General features: G+C 32.9%; 1 protein-coding gene across 2 annotated transcripts in view; it reads left to right on the forward strand.

Moving 5' to 3' along the window:
• LOC139482244 (zinc finger protein OZF-like) overlaps positions 1 to 16708 on the forward strand; it is a 30520-nt gene extending 13812 nt beyond the window's left edge. The window contains exons 2-4 of one of the 2 annotated variants that reach the window (XM_071265973.1): positions 3191 to 3237; positions 11834 to 11964; positions 15040 to 15708. In XM_071265973.1, coding sequence (XP_071122074.1) covers positions 11865 to 11964; positions 15040 to 15575 — 636 coding nt within the window. In that variant the 5' untranslated portion in view covers positions 3191 to 3237; positions 11834 to 11864 and the 3' untranslated portion in view covers positions 15576 to 15708. Of the gene's footprint in view, positions 1 to 3190; positions 3238 to 11833; positions 11965 to 14894 lie in introns of those variants that run through there. The other variant, XM_071265974.1, reaches the window with a different exon arrangement.
• Positions 16709 to 18735: the final 2027 nt, after the last annotated feature.

Genomic DNA, 18735 nt, shown 5'->3' on the forward strand with positions numbered 1-18735 from the left:
TTTGTACAATCATTAGGATAACACCCAATCAAATTCAAATATTACATATACAGTTTCGACTACGCCTATATATATTGTTTAAAGATTTCAATCTTATTTACCAAGCTTGTATAAACAATCATAGGAACAAAGCAAGCAATCCAACCAAAGTTTTGCTTTACATGCATTAGGAAATTAGCTGTAATCAACAAATAATTAATCTATCCAAAAGTAAGGGGAATTAACTAGGCACATTCATTACATAGAGATTAATACATGGCCTTTTCCATATCAGCCTGGGTATCATCCAGAGACCCCCATATCAGCCCGAGACGGAGTCGAGGCGCTGATATGGGTCGAGGGATGATACCCAGGCTGATATGGAAAAGGCCATGTATTAATCGCTTTATCATATACTTCCGACAATAGTTTTATGTAAGGCAAAAAAAAAAACACAAATGCAACAACTAAAACAGTCAAAAACTTTATAAAGAAGTTAAGTTATAAATCCAATATACTACAACTGTCAATGCAACCAACAGCATCACTACCTCCATATACATATATGTACATTTTATGGTAACATTTCCTATAGAGGCATTTTGAAACATTGAGTAGTTGGAAGAGTTTCATGATCATTATTACTCCATGTTTGTTGTACTATAAAATGATTCATAATTGCCAATGGTATTTGTTAGTAAGTACTAAACTATCCCCACAAAACTGTTCCCGTAAATTTTGACGTCGTCATCAATATCTGACGTCACAATGGAAAAAATAAACAACCGATACCGGAAACACCGGAAGTAACTTGCACGAGAAGCACTGTTATGGGTTTTTGCACGAGACGCCCCTGATATGGGTTATCAGACCGGGCTGATATGGGTTATCAGCCTGGGTGGGAAATTATGGCTTGTGTACTTCCGTTCGTTACACATATGCAAAAGCTATCATATTAATGCTAAGTATATGATAAACTATTATAAGGTTCATATTTACGGGAACCTCAGTATTATAACTAAACGTTTATGAGTCCCTTACCAACGAAGTTGAAGCGGACTTTAGGTTTGCACTTTATCCGTCTGTCAGAATGTCCGTCCGGAAAACTAGCTTTCCGCATTTTTTAGTTTTAAACATATTTATTTGTAGTGTATTCGGTAACACGTTTTGCAACTTATTTAAATCCCTTTCCACTTTGCAAATGCGAGTTCTGATTTGTAGAGGCATTAGCCTACTCGTTTTCGAAATCTACAAGGATGTCTTTTACGTGCAAGAGATATGGCACTGTTGTTGGCCATGCTTGAAGATATTGATTTGATATTTAGTATATAATATAACTTTGACAAGTACAGATCAAGTTCTAATTTTGTTACGGTTTGAGGATTTTTGGCAGAGTTATGGCCCTTGGACTTAGAAAATTCTCTCAGATAATTGGTTTCCATATTTTTTTATTTTTTTTTAAACATATTGACTTAAAATTTGGCATAAAAATTAGTAGTGAAACCACGACAAGTTACAGATCAAGTGCGAATTGTGTTTGCAAAGTTATGGTCCTCGAACTTAGAAAAATAATGCAAGAAATAAATTTTCCACTATTTGTTTTGTCATTAACTTACAGATTTAGATTTGAAATTTGGTTTATAGTTTTTACCATTACAAGTTACAGATTAAGTTTAAATTTAGTTTTGGTTTGATGGTATTTTGCAAATTCATGTGATCCTTAGACCTAGAAAACTCACACAATGTTCTGCACATGTTTTAATCATGCTTGTCTAACTACCGTTATATTAATTTGGTATTTGGTATCTACTTTTAACATTACAATTTACACATCAATTTCAAATTTTCTGTTTGAGAATAATGAATTTTTACTGGTAGGGGACTACGTATTGCCATGCAATACTTTCAGAATGCTTGTCAACACTTTTTAAGTTTGTGTATCACTTCTTAGCCATTTTTTATGGATTTATTATTTTAAGTTTAGATAAATTAATAGATTTGTTAATTTATAAGTGAGATATGTAACAAAGTAACGTAAGTGAGACAATTGTACATGTACCGTATAGTTTCTGGATATACACGATATAGGAGAAGTATTTTCGAATAATTTTAGGAAGGGGTTTGCCAACATTGCCTCTAAAAAGTAATATTTTCATATAAAATTCATTTGAATTAGGTTCCTAAATTTATATATATATATAAAAAAAAGACTTATACTTAAAAAGAAAATTTTAAATATGACACGGCCATGCTTATATAAGCTCTAAATGTATAGCATCACTCATAACTTACATAAGTTTTATATTCAGCTCCCTTTAAATGCATTTAAGGATGTACTTAGTTGAAATTAAAAAAAAACCACAGAAATTAAAATTGATACTATAAGTCGAAAGAGCATCAGCTAAGGAACAAAATAAGCTAAAAAATATTGATAGGTCATGGAGCTCCTTTTTGAGATATTTCAGTTTTAAAAAAATGGCGGGAAAAGGCTGACTTGGGACTTTTACCTTGCATTTGCATTGGTATTACTTGGATCTCAAAATTAGCTATTGAAGATTTTTATGAAATAAAAATTGGTGTTATGGGGCAAAATATTTTACCCTATAGCTTTGGAAAAAATCCAAGGAGTCTGAATAATAATAATAACGTCCGAGAGGTCCCGTGTTCTTATAAAGATGTTTTGACATAATGAAGTGTTCACATAACGTCATATGAGTTTCTTACCTCGTAATACCAATTTGACATTACGATGTATATATTTTGGCATAATGTAATAGAAATAAGACATACAGATTTTTTTAACATAACGTAAAGAAATTTTCGCATCATGTAATAAAACTTTTAGATTAGGTAATGAAACAACCACATCACGTAATGAAGTTTTCACATCATGTAAAGAGGAAACCACATCATGTAATGAAGAATTCACATCATGTAAAGAAGATTTTACATCATGTAAAGAACAATTCACATCATGTAATGAAGAATTCACATCATGTAAGGGAGAATTCACATCATGTAAGCAACATTTGCATCATGTCATAGTAGTTTCTTCTTAAAAGGCAGTGATGGCGTTCCATAGTATTACGTAGCTTGTGTTTGTGCATCTGAAAACATCTTTTTACAAACAGTATCATCATGTACGAATAATATGAAATTTTATTTATGTAAATATGTATTACTTTATTTAATTTTATTGATTTATTTTTAGGTTTATTAGATAAGATTTGACAGTCGGTACTTGTCAGAACAGATAATGTAAGTATTACTGTTGTTTTCTTTTCTTTTAATATTTTTTGTTGCGATCTTGTTGCATTATATCTGTTGTTAATAAAGTTTGAATTGTTACTAAAAATAGACATGGGAAAGCCCATTTTTGAAAATGTATTTGATTTTATACATTTCTTACAAGTAAGTTTGTTGATAAAATACAAATGTACTAGTATCATCATCACTGTTGAATGCTTCAGATAGCATTTGATTTTATGTTGATACTGAATGTATGACATATAGATTTCATTTGTGTTATCACTCTTTTGTAATAAAGGATAACTAAGTATGGAAAAGATTATATACATTATATACAATGACATCATTTTTTTTTTTAAATTTTTTTTGTATTAAGATAAAAGATATAATTAAAGTTTTCGATTAAGTCTTTGCAGCCTTGTTTTCTTTGTCTTGGCTTGGTGGAGTTGGTGGTGTTCTTCCTTTTAGATTTTCTTGTCTTCTATTTGGAGTGGTAAATCTGTTTATGTCCAATTGTTTCTGACTTGTTTGTTTACCTGAATTGTTGGTTTTTGAGACTGCACTATGCGAAAGGCTTTCATTTTTTTCTGGTATGTTTTTCTTTTTTTTTTCTTTTTTCTTCTCTGGGGTTAGATTTTGTTTGTCATCTGTGGTAACTGTTATGTTCTGTTCCAAATTAGCACTTAATTGAATTGCAAGATCTGTACATCCATCTGTTTTGTCCACTTCTTGATTGTGTTGATGTGTGATATCTTCTATGTGTTCTTTTTGTGTTGTTTCTTGCATTATGTTGTCAGGTTCTGTTATTTGATTTTCCTTCTCTTGTTGGTCTTTTGTTTCTTTTTGTCTCATATTTTCAAAAAATGTTGGACAGTTTATTAATTTGTGACCTGACTTGTTGCAGCCTCTACACATCCATTCATTGGGACAGTCACTTGTAAAGTGGCCATGTTGGAGGCATTTACTGCAGATGAAATGAGTGTTTATGTCTATTTGACCAAAGTGTGAAACTCTAGCAAGATATTTTCCAAATTGCATAGTTTTTGGCAGTTGTTCCTCAAATTTCTCACAGAAAACCACTCTGTCTCCTGTTTCACAATCTGTCATTTGATTATCTACTCTTAATCTGTCTCTGTTTATGGATATAACTTTGATATTTCTCTTCTCTAATTCTCTTTGTATCTGTCCATCATCTGCAGATAATGGCACATTCTTTACTCTAACTTTTTTTAAATTGCTTTTATAGTTGGGGTTGTTTGGGTTATGTGGAAGGAGGGGGATGGTCTTTCCTCTGAGGACTACTCCTTCACTTAGGAGTTTAAGCCTGTCTTCTTCTGCGTCTAAGTATAATCTCCACATTCTTCCTATTCTCTGAATTCCTTTTATATGTTCTCTTTTTATTGACATTGACATTCCTCTGAATATTTCTAAGTGGGTGAGCCAAAGTTCTTTGGGTGGGTTTGAGGCTCCAAAAACGTCTGTTTCTTTGATAAATATAGGTTTGACACCGTTTGTATCATTTGTTTTTGTTCCGTTTGTATCTGTATTGATTGTAAGGTTACTAGCAGTTACTTTTGCATATGTTGGCGCCATATTGTTTACGTTTTCTGTCGAGTCAGATACATTTCGACTCGGTTTTAAGTGTTTATCATCGTAATATGGGTTGGTTTGCATTGATTGTCTGCTGCATATGTCACTTTCCCATTCATTTTCCCAGTCTTTAGACATTTTGTTGGTTTTTTTTAGCATAAAAATTCAATATTTATATGAGAGTTCTCACCACGAGAGACCGTGGTATCAGGGGCTTCTAATGAAGTGCTTTTGTTTATATATTTCTTATTTTGCAAATGAATTTGCAAAATAAGAAATATAACACTTTTGTTAAATACATAATCATCCCACATGTACAAAATGTACTTTAAATAAAAAGGAAATTACAAATAGCATAGTATATAACATGCAATAGTTAAATAGTTTTAAAAAGTCTTATGCCAAAAAACACTTGAAATAATTCAGGGTCAATTTAGGCCCTAGCACATATATTGAATTTACATTTTAAAAATGCATACTGCATCTGTAATTTGCTTTTTTTGTTTTGCTCATTTCTATTGCATGTTATTTTAGTCTCAATAGGCATGTTTTTGAACCACTAACTATCCTACAGTCATTGACAGTAGAAAAGAAAGATAAAATATGAAGTACAGTAGTTAAAAAGATATTGTAAAATGCAAATTTACTGAAATCTTTAATTTTTTGACGGACTTTTATGTACATACAAATCTCGTCAAATTTTTCTTGCTTCATAAAGATTGTTAGACAAGGATCCTGACTATTTTTTCAAATCATTTTGCACATTTTTCTGTGATAATCTACTTTTTGCTAGATTAAGAATAATACAAATTGATAAAAGCGTTCCCATATGTTGTACCATTACACCACTGTCTCAGGTTATGGGGAAGGGTTGGCACCTTCAAATATTAACCCCACCACATTCTGTATGTTCCTGTCCCAAGTCTTGAACCTGTAATTCAGTGGTTGTCTTTTGTTGCTGTGTCACATTAGCAATCAATTATCATACCACATCTTCCTTTTATATTGAAACACAAAAATTGACACATAAAATTCTGTCAGATAGAAAGTCAGAATATGACTTATGGTTAAAAACTTAGCAGAATCTCAGCTTACACTTATCATATGTCATCACAATAATGGTTAACGTTTAAGCACAATAATAAAATGTTCGTCATGATTGTATTCACTTTGCAGCAGAATAAATAAAAAAATTGACAAAGATAGACATTTAACTGTACGTGTTTTACTACAGTATACATGTACATGTAGCTCACTTTTCATGGATAGAATTAATAAAGTCAACAAGGTATATTAATTAAAATCAGGCCATGCTAAAAAATAAATTCAAACTGACAAATAGTCAGGATAGTTCTTGTATCAGCTGTCTTGTACAATATTTTTACCCTAATTAGTAAAATTTTATTTGGTACGACAATTTCTTCTTTAGACAATGAATGTACTTATAACTTGAAAAAAGATAGCCAATTTGAGCAGGTGCATGTAGCATTAAACAGAGAAATTATGTGGCAAACCAGTTAAAAAGAGCATTTGGATGGAGAGTTGTCTCATTGGCATTCATACCACATCTCCTTATATCTATTATACAGGATTCATAAGAATTTAAAAAATATATACAAACATACATGATGGGAAGTGAAAGTTAGTGCTTCCTGGGGTTAGAATTCCTTTTTTTTTTGACAACCAGTGCTTTTGAATGGGCATGCACATATGGTTGAAACACCCCTTTAAAAAATGGCTGGATCAGCCCTGCGGAAAAAATTTAACAATATCATCTGTAACATTTGATCTGCCTGATGATATTTCATCCGGATAGAATTTTGCTTATCATAACCATCTATCCATGCAAGACAAGCCATGTTTGTTAAAGTGTAAAAAAGAGAATGAAATGTATTGAGACTACCTATAGTTGTTAATTTCTGTGTCATTTTGGTCTCTTGTGGAGAGTTGTCTAATTGGCAATCATACCACATCTTCTTTTTTTTATATGCCCGTTTACGGGACATATTATGGTATACTGTTGTCTGTCCGTCAGTCGTCCACTTGTCATACAATAACTCAAAAACGCTTCATCAGTTTGTATGCAACTTTGGTGAATCGAATTAATATATATCTATTGACGTGAGCTCCCTTTTAATTTTTATAAATTTTAGATTTTAGGTTCCAAGTTATGGGGTTTTATTCATTAAATAATTGTGATTTTCCAGTTTTTGTATAACAATTCAAAAATGCTTTAAGCTGTTTTCATGCAACTTTGTAGAATTGTTAATATTTATAAACTTGCGCTCCCTTTCTATTTTTATAAATTTAAGATTTTATGTTTCTGAGTAATGATATTTTATTCATAAAAAGGGGGGATTTCCCAGTTTTCAGACAAGTCACAATAACTCAAAAGTGCTGACTGAAGGATACATATCCAAACTTATCCAGTGTACTGAAGTCTGTTGCTGTTACTCAAGAAATAAACTTGTCACAGGAGATTATCATTTTTTCTATTTCGAAACTTAAGTCCCCCTTTTTGATGTTGTTGAAGGAGTAATAAAGAATGTTCAGAATTCATCTACTAATTGTATAAGAAACTGGATAAGTGCACTGTAAAACCTGGAATTACCCACAAATTGCATTACACAATCTGGAATAAGATGGTTGTCTTTGGTTTTGACAATGCGTCCACTTTTCCCCATAAAAGGACAATTACCAAAAAATTATTTTATAAAAATACTATACAAGTTTTAGCTTCACATGTACAAAATATCAATTATTGACCTTGGGTTCAGAGGTCAAGTCACACTGCAGTCCTAATAGCACATGACCTACCCTCTTTTGATTTTACACGTACTTAACAAACTTCATATTCATCTGTATAATAATGAAAACAAAATTTTTAACATCCAATCAATCATGCATACTTGAAATGTCAATTATTTAACATTGAAACCTAAGGTCAAGGCTAAATTGCTAGCTTTCCTGATGGTATACAACAAGCTGTCCCATGGTTTTACAAAAACATACAATACATCATCGATTTATCTCAAAAGACAAAAATATTACGGCTCGGACAATTAACTACAAGTTCATAATATAACACATAGATGTGTTTCAATAATTTGACCTTGAGGTCAAAGGTCATGTAAAAAATGCGGGCTTGGTGGTATACAACTCACCCTCTTAATATTAAACACTAACATACCAAATACCATTGATGTATCTAAAGAAACAAATCAAAATCTGATCTGAATAAGAAAAAAAAAAAAAAATTTCAAATTTATTCAATTCATGAATTTAAAGTTAACTCCCTTTTTTATCTATTTTCTTGTCAAATAAAATCAACGGTACCAATTTTGTTGCACCAGATGCGCATTTCGACAAAATATGTCTCTTCAGTGATGCTCGTGGCGAAAATATTTGAAATCCAAAGCTTATATAAAAGATGAAGAGCTATAATCCAAAAGGTCCAAAAAGTATAGTCAAATTCGTGAAAGGAATCAGAGCTTTGCATGAGGGAGATACATTCCTGAATTTATAATAATTTCGAATATTTTGTAACACCAAATTTAAATAACACAAAAAATCCGTATTTTCATGCCAGTACCGAAGTACTGGCTACTGGGCTGGTGATACCCTCGGGGACTAATAGTCCACCAGCAGAGGCATCGACCCAGTGGTAGTAATTTAAAATCAACGGTACCAATTTTGTTGCACCAGATGCGCATTTCGACAAAATATGTCTCTTCAGTGATGCTCGTGGCGAAAATATTTGAAATCCAAAGCTTATATAAAAGATGAAGAGCTATAATCCAAAAGGTCCAAAAAGTATAGTCAAATTCGTGAAAGGAATCAGAGCTTTGCATGAGGGAGATACATTCCTGAATTTATAATAATTTCGAATATTTTGTAACACCAAATTTAAATAACACAAAAAATCCGTATTTTCATGCCAGTACCGAAGTACTGGCTACTGGGCTGGTGATACCCTCGGGGACTAATAGTCCACCAGCAGAGGCATCGACCCAGTGGTAGTAATAAAATCAACGGTACCAATTTTGTTGCACCAGATGCGCATTTCGACAAAATATGTCTCTTCAGTGATGCTCGTGGCGAAAATATTTGAAATCCAAAGCTTATATAAAAGATGAAGAGCTATAATCCAAAAGGTCCAAAAAGTATAGTCAAATTCGTGAAAGGAATCAGAGCTTTGCATGAGGGAGATACATTCCTGAATTTATAATAATTTCGAATATTTTGTAACACCAAATTTAAATAACACAAAAAATCCGTATTTTCATGCCAGTACCGAAGTACTGGCTACTGGGCTGGTGATACCCTCGGGGACTAATAGTCCACCAGCAGAGGCATCGACCCAGTGGTAGTAATAAAATCAACGGTACCAATTTTGTTGCACCAGATGCGCATTTCGACAAAATATGTCTCTTCAGTGATGCTCGTGGCGAAAATATTTGAAATCCAAAGCTTATATAAAAGATGAAGAGCTATAATCCAAAAGGTCCAAAAAGTATAGTCAAATTCGTGAAAGGAATCAGAGCTTTGCATGAGGGAGATACATTCCTGAATTTATAATAATTTCGAATATTTTGTAACACCAAATTTAAATAACACAAAAAATCCGTATTTTCATGCCAGTACCGAAGTACTGGCTACTGGGCTGGTGATACCCTCGGGGACTAATAGTCCACCAGCAGAGGCATCGACCCAGTGGTAGTAATAAAATCAACGGTACCAATTTTGTTGCACCAGATGCGCATTTCGACAAAATATGTCTCTTCAGTGATGCTCGTGGCGAAAATATTTGAAATCCAAAGCTTATATAAAAGATGAAGAGCTATAATCCAAAAGGTCCAAAAAGTATAGTCAAATTCGTGAAAGGAATCAGAGCTTTGCATGAGGGAGATACATTCCTGAATTTATAATAATTTCGAATATTTTGTAACACCAAATTTAAATAACACAAAAAATCCGTATTTTCATGCCAGTACCGAAGTACTGGCTACTGGGCTGGTGATACCCTCGGGGACTAATAGTCCACCAGCAGAGGCATCGACCCAGTGGTAGTAATAAAATCAACGGTACCAATTTTGTTGCACCAGATGCGCATTTCGACAAAATATGTCTCTTCAGTGATGCTCGTGGCGAAAATATTTGAAATCCAAAGCTTATATAAAAGATGAAGAGCTATAATCCAAAAGGTCCAAAAAGTATAGTCAAATTCGTGAAAGGAATCAGAGCTTTGCATGAGGGAGATACATTCCTGAATTTATAATAATTTCGAATATTTTGTAACACCAAATTTAAATAACACAAAAAATCCGTATTTTCATGCCAGTACCGAAGTACTGGCTACTGGGCTGGTGATACCCTCGGGGACTAATAGTCCACCAGCAGAGGCATCGACCCAGTGGTAGTAATAAAATCAACGGTACCAATTTTGTTGCACCAGATGCGCATTTCGACAAAATATGTCTCTTCAGTGATGCTCGTGGCGAAAATATTTGAAATCCAAAGCTTATATAAAAGATGAAGAGCTATAATCCAAAAGGTCCAAAAAGTATAGTCAAATTCGTGAAAGGAATCAGAGCTTTGCATGAGGGAGATACATTCCTGAATTTATAATAATTTCGAATATTTTGTAACACCAAATTTAAATAACACAAAAAATCCGTATTTTCATGCCAGTACCGAAGTACTGGCTACTGGGCTGGTGATACCCTCGGGGACTAATAGTCCACCAGCAGAGGCATCGACCCAGTGGTAGTAATAAAATCAACGGTACCAATTTTGTTGCACCAAAATTAGCTTGTATCTTTCTTATATGGACGGTGACCTACCATTTTTTTTTATCTTAACTTTTAAATTAATGTTTGGACAATTCAAAAACACAAAATAAGAAAATTCTATGGATTAGAAATGCAACTTCTGATTCAAATAATGTATCAAATAACGTTTTTTCCTTCATAGTCTATACGAAATCTGTGTCAAAATGTCCATTTTGCCTTAAATTTTCAAATCAAAATTTTGAGCTTGGAACACTGGTGACCCCACTTTTTTATTTGATAATTTCAAAGTATATATCACTAATAAGTTTTCCTCAAAAAATATAAAAATTCTATGGATAAAAAATTAGACCCTCCATCTACCTTAAACAGGTATAGAGAAATGCGATGTGTTTTATTTACTGGATCGATTTTTGTTCCCTAGTCATAGAATAATGAGGTTCATGATCTAGTCTAACAAAGTCGGTGGGAACCATTGGGTATATTTTTTTTTGTCTCGGAAGGTTGACGTCACAACTTGATTGATTGGATAATATTTTAGTTAAAGACTACTAGTGTACAGCTCTCAATATTTTAAGAAAACGGACACCTCAAAATTCTAGTATCATATATTTTATTCAAGTAGATAGCACTAAGGCCAAACGCTTCCCTAAATTGGTTAACTTGTAAAGGGTATTTTTCACCTCATCGTTTGTCCAAAAAGGGGAAGTTCGAAAATGTATTGAAATTCTGAATTGATATTTTCACATGGAGATACCGCGATATTTATGTATTTATATGTCTTTGTCTATTAAATATGAAACTGTTTTATGAATTTTGGTCATTTGTTATATGAGCAAATACATTGCTTGGCAAATCGTCATCACTGTCATATTTTAGGTTTCATATACCTGTCACTTATTGAATTTATTGTTTCGTTGTATTGTCAGTATGCTGTCAGAAGTCCTGGAGCGAAAGAACAGGCCGAACCCTCTCTACCAGTAACGTAAACGGCTAAGCTAGCGGGGTATAATGTAATGAGACAGATTATGAATGAAAAATACGTTTACACACGAAAACCCATTTACGTTGCAATAAGAATAACCCAAACATATACGGGGGTCATATACAGATGCATAAATACAGAGAATATCAAAATAGATATGTTATACAGTGATTATATATGTAAATTGTAGAAAAGTATCAAAAGGTTCATATATGTTTTTATTTTTGTGTGTTCCTTACAGAGTCTTACAAGAACGCACATACTGGAGACACATGAGTTCACATACTGGAGATAAACCTCATAGCTGTGAAGTATGTGGTAAAGGGTTTATTCAGCATGGAATTTTACAAATTCACAAGAGAACACATACAGGTGAAAAACCATATGACTGTGACACAGTGTAGATACTATTCTGTACGCTATCCGGAAGTCGCGATTTTCGAAGCGAGGATTTCAAACTGGCTAACAGAACGGTTTTGTTTTGGTGCTTTTTCTCATCATTTGTTTACTCCTATATCTATAAAGTGCTTTGCACATCTTAAATGTATGTACAACATCATAAATATGAGTATCTGTAACAAAAACATGCAGTAGAATATAAAATATTCGCGTGCATCACACCAACTTCATAGAAAAAAGTGAAATCGATTGACAATTTTGCTCCCGTAGTACAAAGCAGATAATCTTTTATTGCGAATATTTGCATCAGTTTACAGTAAAATATATACTGTTTCAATATTCCTACCGTATTTAAGTAGAATGTTCGTATTTCAAATAAAAAAATATGCTTTCCTTGAGGAACCCAAAATAAATTACTGTACGATCAGTCTATAACTGACTGTATTCTAGTAGCGATTTCAGATTTTTTGTCTGTATGACCAGTCGTGATTTTGAAGAAAAAAACAACAACAAATGGAAGTTTTTAACGACCTTGACTGAAAAACAACGGCAATTTGAAGGTATATATGTGTCTATGTGATATTAGGATTGTGTCCATGGAACTATAACGTGTAATTTCTTTCATCAGACAATACAAATATATTTCTGATGATTTTTGTAGACGGCAAATTAATTTTTGTTCTGTCAGTCTTACTTAAAATCAAATGCCTAAAAAGTAATACATGATTCGCTTGTGGACTGTATTAGTGTGTCGTTGCAGTTATCTGTTTAACTATTACATTTTTAAAGACTATTTACACCGTCTACCGTTGATCAATTGGTGATTACATACATCAAGCCTGTCTCTTTTAAAATGACAAAAAATAGATAGAGAAAGCTTTGTTAAAAAACTTTAGGTATTGAGGAAAGAATTAACGAAATTATACCCCGCCACTTCTATAGTCCATGTTTTGGAAAAAAATAAACCACCAGAAAAACTAAATTATAGGTGCACAGGGGCATCATTTAATAACGAATATGAGAAAGTTTTATTAATATTAGTATATGGTAAGTTTTTGAAAGTTGCGTATAGTAAGCGGGTACCACCCAATAAGGTAATGGAAAAGTCCATATCATGGAAATAAAAAAACTGATGATTTTTCGAAAAACCAAAATAAGAGGTACACAATTGAATTAAATGATAAGGAATCTGAAAAAAAAAAAGATTCATTAAGTTATGACAAGTGTCTGAAGGAAGTTGTGGATATAAAATAGGTACGCCCAATATAAGGTTATGACAAAGTCCGTATTTACGATAGAGAAACATCAAAAATATGTTTACAAAATATTCGAAATAGAAGGTCCATACATACATTAATAGATTACAAATGGAGCAATTTTAGAAAAGTTTAACACTTGGTTTTGGAGGTCACGGTTGAAAATATCTGATGGGTGCCCCCATATAATGCAATGTTCAAGTCCGTATCTTATATAAAGAGACCCCATAAAATATTCTTAATAAAATCAGAAATACATTCCTTTTATTATATAAATAAGGCCGTTAATTTTATCGTTTGAATTGTTTTACATTGTCATTTCGGGGCTTTTTATAGCCGACTCTGTGGTATTGGCTTTGCTTATTGTTGAAGGCCATACGGTGACCTACATTTGTTAATATCTGTGTCATTTTGATCTCTTGTGAACGGTTGTCTCATTGGCAATCATACCGCATCTTCTTTTTTATATTTTTTATATTTATGATACGGAATCCGAGAAAAAAATAAGTAATAGTTATACCATTGACGGATTCAAGAAAATTGGGATCCGGCGGTTTGAAACTCTTTTTTTTAACTTTCAATGCATTTGTATGGGAACATATATTTGGAATCCTCTTTTCTCCTGGATTGGACCCCCTCTCCATTTAAAAATGTCTGGAAACACCAATGTATATTAAGTGGTGTATGTGGAGATGCGCTTGCAAAACCGGCGAAACATGTTGTACCGGTCCAACGGACAAACGGAAAGACGGACTTCATTATCACTATAAACCATCGCCTCACAAAGTGGTGTACAATTGAGTGTGAAAGAGACCTGAGATCTACATCCAAAACAAAGTGAAGGAACTGTGATCAATTATAGGCTACAGTACGGCCTCGAATGTTTGTAAATTCATGCATTTTTATATAGTAACTATTAAATCTGTGTGTTTGTACAATTTTAAGTAAAACGGAGGACATTTCTGAAACTTCTATAAACAAACAAACCTTTTTCTTATTTCAGCCACATTCAAACATCCTTATACTTAATGTAATAAGTCGAGTACACCCTATCAAGCTAAAACATGTTTGAAAAGTTTACAGGATGTGAATTTATTAAAATATATTTGTGTTATTTAGAAAAATGCCATCTTCTAATGTATCGTAAATAACTTTGAAATCACTACTAGAATACAGTGAAATAACGACTGATCATACAGTTTCAAAATATACAAGCGAGACTGATCGTACAGTGAGAAATTCAAACAAGTGTAATTTTCTTATTTCTGGCTTCAAAGATCTGGCTGAAACTTTTACCACCACTTAAAATACACTTTATCTAGTAAATTAAGTCTGGATTTTACGTTAATTTGTACAGTAAGAGTGCAAAAAGATTGTTTTTAGGTTCACCAACTGATTTTCCTTAGTGATGCACTTGAAAATCTCTTAATTAAGGCAAAGATACGAATAATGAATGTGCTAAATTTAATTATAAACCATTTGTGAGTATCGATGTCAGCTGAATTAATCATTAAGCAATGTACAGATGAACATCTTACCGTTTAATATAGTATATCCGACAAATTTAAAATGTGATCCAAAAAGTTCTCGCTTCGAAAATCGCGACTTCCGGAAAGCGTACAGAATAGTATCTACACTGTGTGTGATGTATGTGGTAAAGAGTTTAGTAAGAAAAGTAATTTAAAGTTTCACATGAGAATACACACAGGTGATAAACCTTTTAACTGTGATTTATGTGGTAAAAGATTTAGTGAGCAAGGAAGTTTAAAGAAACACATGAAAATACATACAGGTGACAAACCATATGACTGTGATGTATGTGGTAAAGAGTTTAGTGAGAAAAGTAATTTAAAGTTTCACATGAGAATACACACAGGTGATAAACCTTTTAACTGTGATTTATGTGGTAAAAGATTTAGTGAGCAAGGAAGTTTAAAGAAACACATGAAAATACATACAGGTGACAAACCATATGACTGTGATGTATGTGGTAAAGAGTTTAGTGAGAAAAGTAATTTAAAGTTTCGCATGAGAATACACACAGGTGATAAACCTTTTAACTGTGATTTATGTGGTAAAAGATTTAGTGAGCAAGGAAGTTTAAAGAAACACATGAAAATACATACAGGTGACAAACCATATGACTGTGATGTATGTGGTAAAGAGTTTAGTGAGAAAAGTAATTTACAGAAACATGCGAGAATACATACAGGTGATAAACCTTATGACTGTGATGTTTGTGGTAAACGGTTTAGTCGGCTTGGTAGTTTAAAGAGACACATGAGAACACATACAGGTGATAAACCTTATGACTGGTTTATGTGGTAAAAGATTTAGTGAACAAGGATGTTTAAAGAAACACGTAAGAACACATACAGGTGATAAACCTTATATATGTGATGTATGTTGTAAAGGGTTTAGTCAGCATAGTAGTTTAAAGCGTCACATTAGAATACACACAGGTGATAAACCTTATGACTGTGGTGTATGTGGTAAAGGGTTTAGTCAACAAAGTAGTTTACAGACACACATGAGAACACATACAAGTAATTAACTCTGTGAATGTTATGTTTGTGGTAAAATATTTGTTGGAAGTAGGGACTTAAAGATGCCTAATGAAGGGTTTAGTAAACTTGCATGGTAGTTTTCAGAGACACTTGTGATAAACTCTGAAAATGTTATATATGTTGTAGCAGACAGAATTATTAGTTAATTTTTAGCTCCCTTTGGTAAAACTCTAAATTTCATATTTGATGTATTTCATTGTTAATTAATTTACATGAAGCTTATTAAGGATATATTTGTTAAACTACATAGCTTTTGCTATTTTAATTCATTGGTTAAAGATATTTATTTATATTGTAAAGTTAAATATTTGCATCGTCGCAAAACCTTTGATTACCTTCTGCGAAAGACTTATATATTTTAGATAATGGATTTGAAACCATTATGTTGAATCTTCTGAGGACTGACATTCAGTCCAATTAAGGAAAGCCAAGCTTTCCAACCATGGTATAGGTTAGTGCATTAGCTGCATGCCTCCTTCGTAAGGATAATTTGAAGTCATTGAATGCTCCATTTCTACATACATTTGGCTCTGCATAATAATAGTTGTACTTTGTTAATTAAATTATATATTGTTTTCAGTTTTTGGTTTTCATTTACTTAGATATATTATAGCGCATCACTTTTGGCATCAGTCGTTTTCCGCACACATCAGTTTACAAACTAGAATTAGCTGTGGTCCGCATCCCCGAATCTTAGGCAGAATTGTTCCTGCTACAATGTGTTAAAATTTGTGTTGGAAGTTGTGACTCAAAGAGACGAATGAGAACACATATACTGGTATTAAACTTTAACAATTTGATGTATGTGGTATAAGGTTATAGTCCCTTAAGAGAGATTTGTAATTAAAATAGACACATGAGAACATTTACCAATAATATATGCAATCAATTTACTTTTTGTGTCAATTAATTATTTGAAGAAGTGACTTAGTTACAGAGGACTTAAAACGAACAGCATAGATCATATACATGTTTGTGGAAGAAATGCTCTAAAGAGACAAATAAGAACACATTTTAGCCAATTTAGGGCCATTTTTCTCTTTTCTTTAACATTTTGGTCAATCATTCCGTATTCTTAATATTTTAGCACCTCAGTATTTTCTATTCTTGAATGTTTTGTTCCCGCCGTAGCGGAGGGGGCATTAAGCTTAACCCTTGACCGTGACGGCAATAGATTAATTCACATATATTAAGCAATAGGTCAACTTTATATGGCGTATGTAATGATTGTCAGGTATACATGTCTGTCTAGCTGGTGTCATCTGACTTTGACCTATTTTTTCATGGTCTGTTTTACTTATAGCAATAGGTCAACTCTAATTGGTGTATGGAATGATTGTAAGGTTACCTTTCTATCCAGCAAGTATCATCTGACATTGACTTCATTCCAAGTTTTTGGTTTTGGTCTCGATTGCCATAAGCAATGGGTCAATTATATTTGGTATATGGAATAATTGATAATTTCGATTAACAAAATTTCAATCTGCTAAGGGACGACATCAAAAGTGCAATGAAGGATAAAAAAACTTAATTCAAATAGTTTTTTCACTGACCCCTCTACCCCCCTATTAACTTAGTTTGGGAAAAATTGATTGACCCATATGGATATATGTAAAAATCAATGTCGGATAACCAAATCTTGCAGCAGTTCAACCCACCCCCACCCACAAACTATTTGAATTAAGTTTTTTTTTTTTTTTTATCTTACATTGATCTTTTGATGTCGTCCCTAATCGAGTCCTTGTCTCTTGTTGGAGGTATGACTCTTTAATGACGACTTTCACCATTTTTAAGGTTGTTCATAATATCTGGAAAAACTGCAAAAGATAGATCGAACCTTAATAAGCAAAACTTATCATCAAGACCAGATCTACAAATAAGTTTGCTGGTCGAAATCATCGGCGTATCTAGACTATTGCCATTGGTAAATGTACGCCTGATTCTCAGCGATGTTTGGTGTCGCTACAAAACACTCATCAGTTTCGAAGAGCATTGAGGACCTGCAAAATATTTAAAGGGTAAAACAACTCAATCGAGAGAAAAAATCAAAACTTTAGAGAAAGCGAAATCTATTAATGCTTTCGAGTCCATCCTGATTATTTCCCCCTTTTCTTGCAGAAATTTCGTTATCAAGCACGTCAATTCATCGGAAATAATCAGTTTTTCACACGAATGGTAATTATATATAAGGTGTAATATAAAAATACAAATGGCTTATATCGTACCTGAGCTTCCGTATGTATATGACAAAGAAAAGTTCAGTCAAAATAAGTAAATGTAAAGATTTGTACTAATTCTGAATATAAGTTGCTGTGTTTTGCTTGACTGGCCAGAGAGGATGAATATCGACAATCAATATACTTAAGAAGTAAAATGTATTTGAAGAGTACAAAGCTAGTATTAGTACAGCACTGATTTTTGTTGCGTACCGTACACGTAGCTCCGCGCAACTTCGGAAATTATCCGTTCACTTCATTAAAGTTATTGAAGTACACTATATATTATTGATAACAAAATTATCAAGTTGAACCAACTATATCTACAACAGTTTTCAAAAATATCAGGCTTATAATTTAATACGCAGGACGCGCGTTTCGTCTACATAAGACTCATCAGTGATGTACAAATTAGACAACATACACAAAATCGTCTGATACGATGCTTTTTGTCCGCGATTTGCTTTTTGTCCGCTTTTGCTTTTTGTCCGATTATTTTGCTTTTTGTCCGATACTTTTGCTTTTTGTCCGATAATTTTGCTTTTTGTCCGATACTTTTGCTTTTTGTCCGTTTTGCTTTTTGTCCGATAATTTTGCTTTTTGTCCGACACTTTTGGTTTTTGTCCGTTGCTTTTTGTCCGTTTTGCTTTTTAGCTCACCTGGACCATAGGACTAAGTGAGCTTTTCTCATTTTCTCATTATTCG

Source organism: Mytilus edulis, chromosome 7 (assembly GCF_963676685.1).
Source record: "Mytilus edulis chromosome 7, xbMytEdul2.2, whole genome shotgun sequence".
Classification (NCBI taxonomy): domain Eukaryota; kingdom Metazoa; phylum Mollusca; class Bivalvia; order Mytilida; family Mytilidae; genus Mytilus; species Mytilus edulis.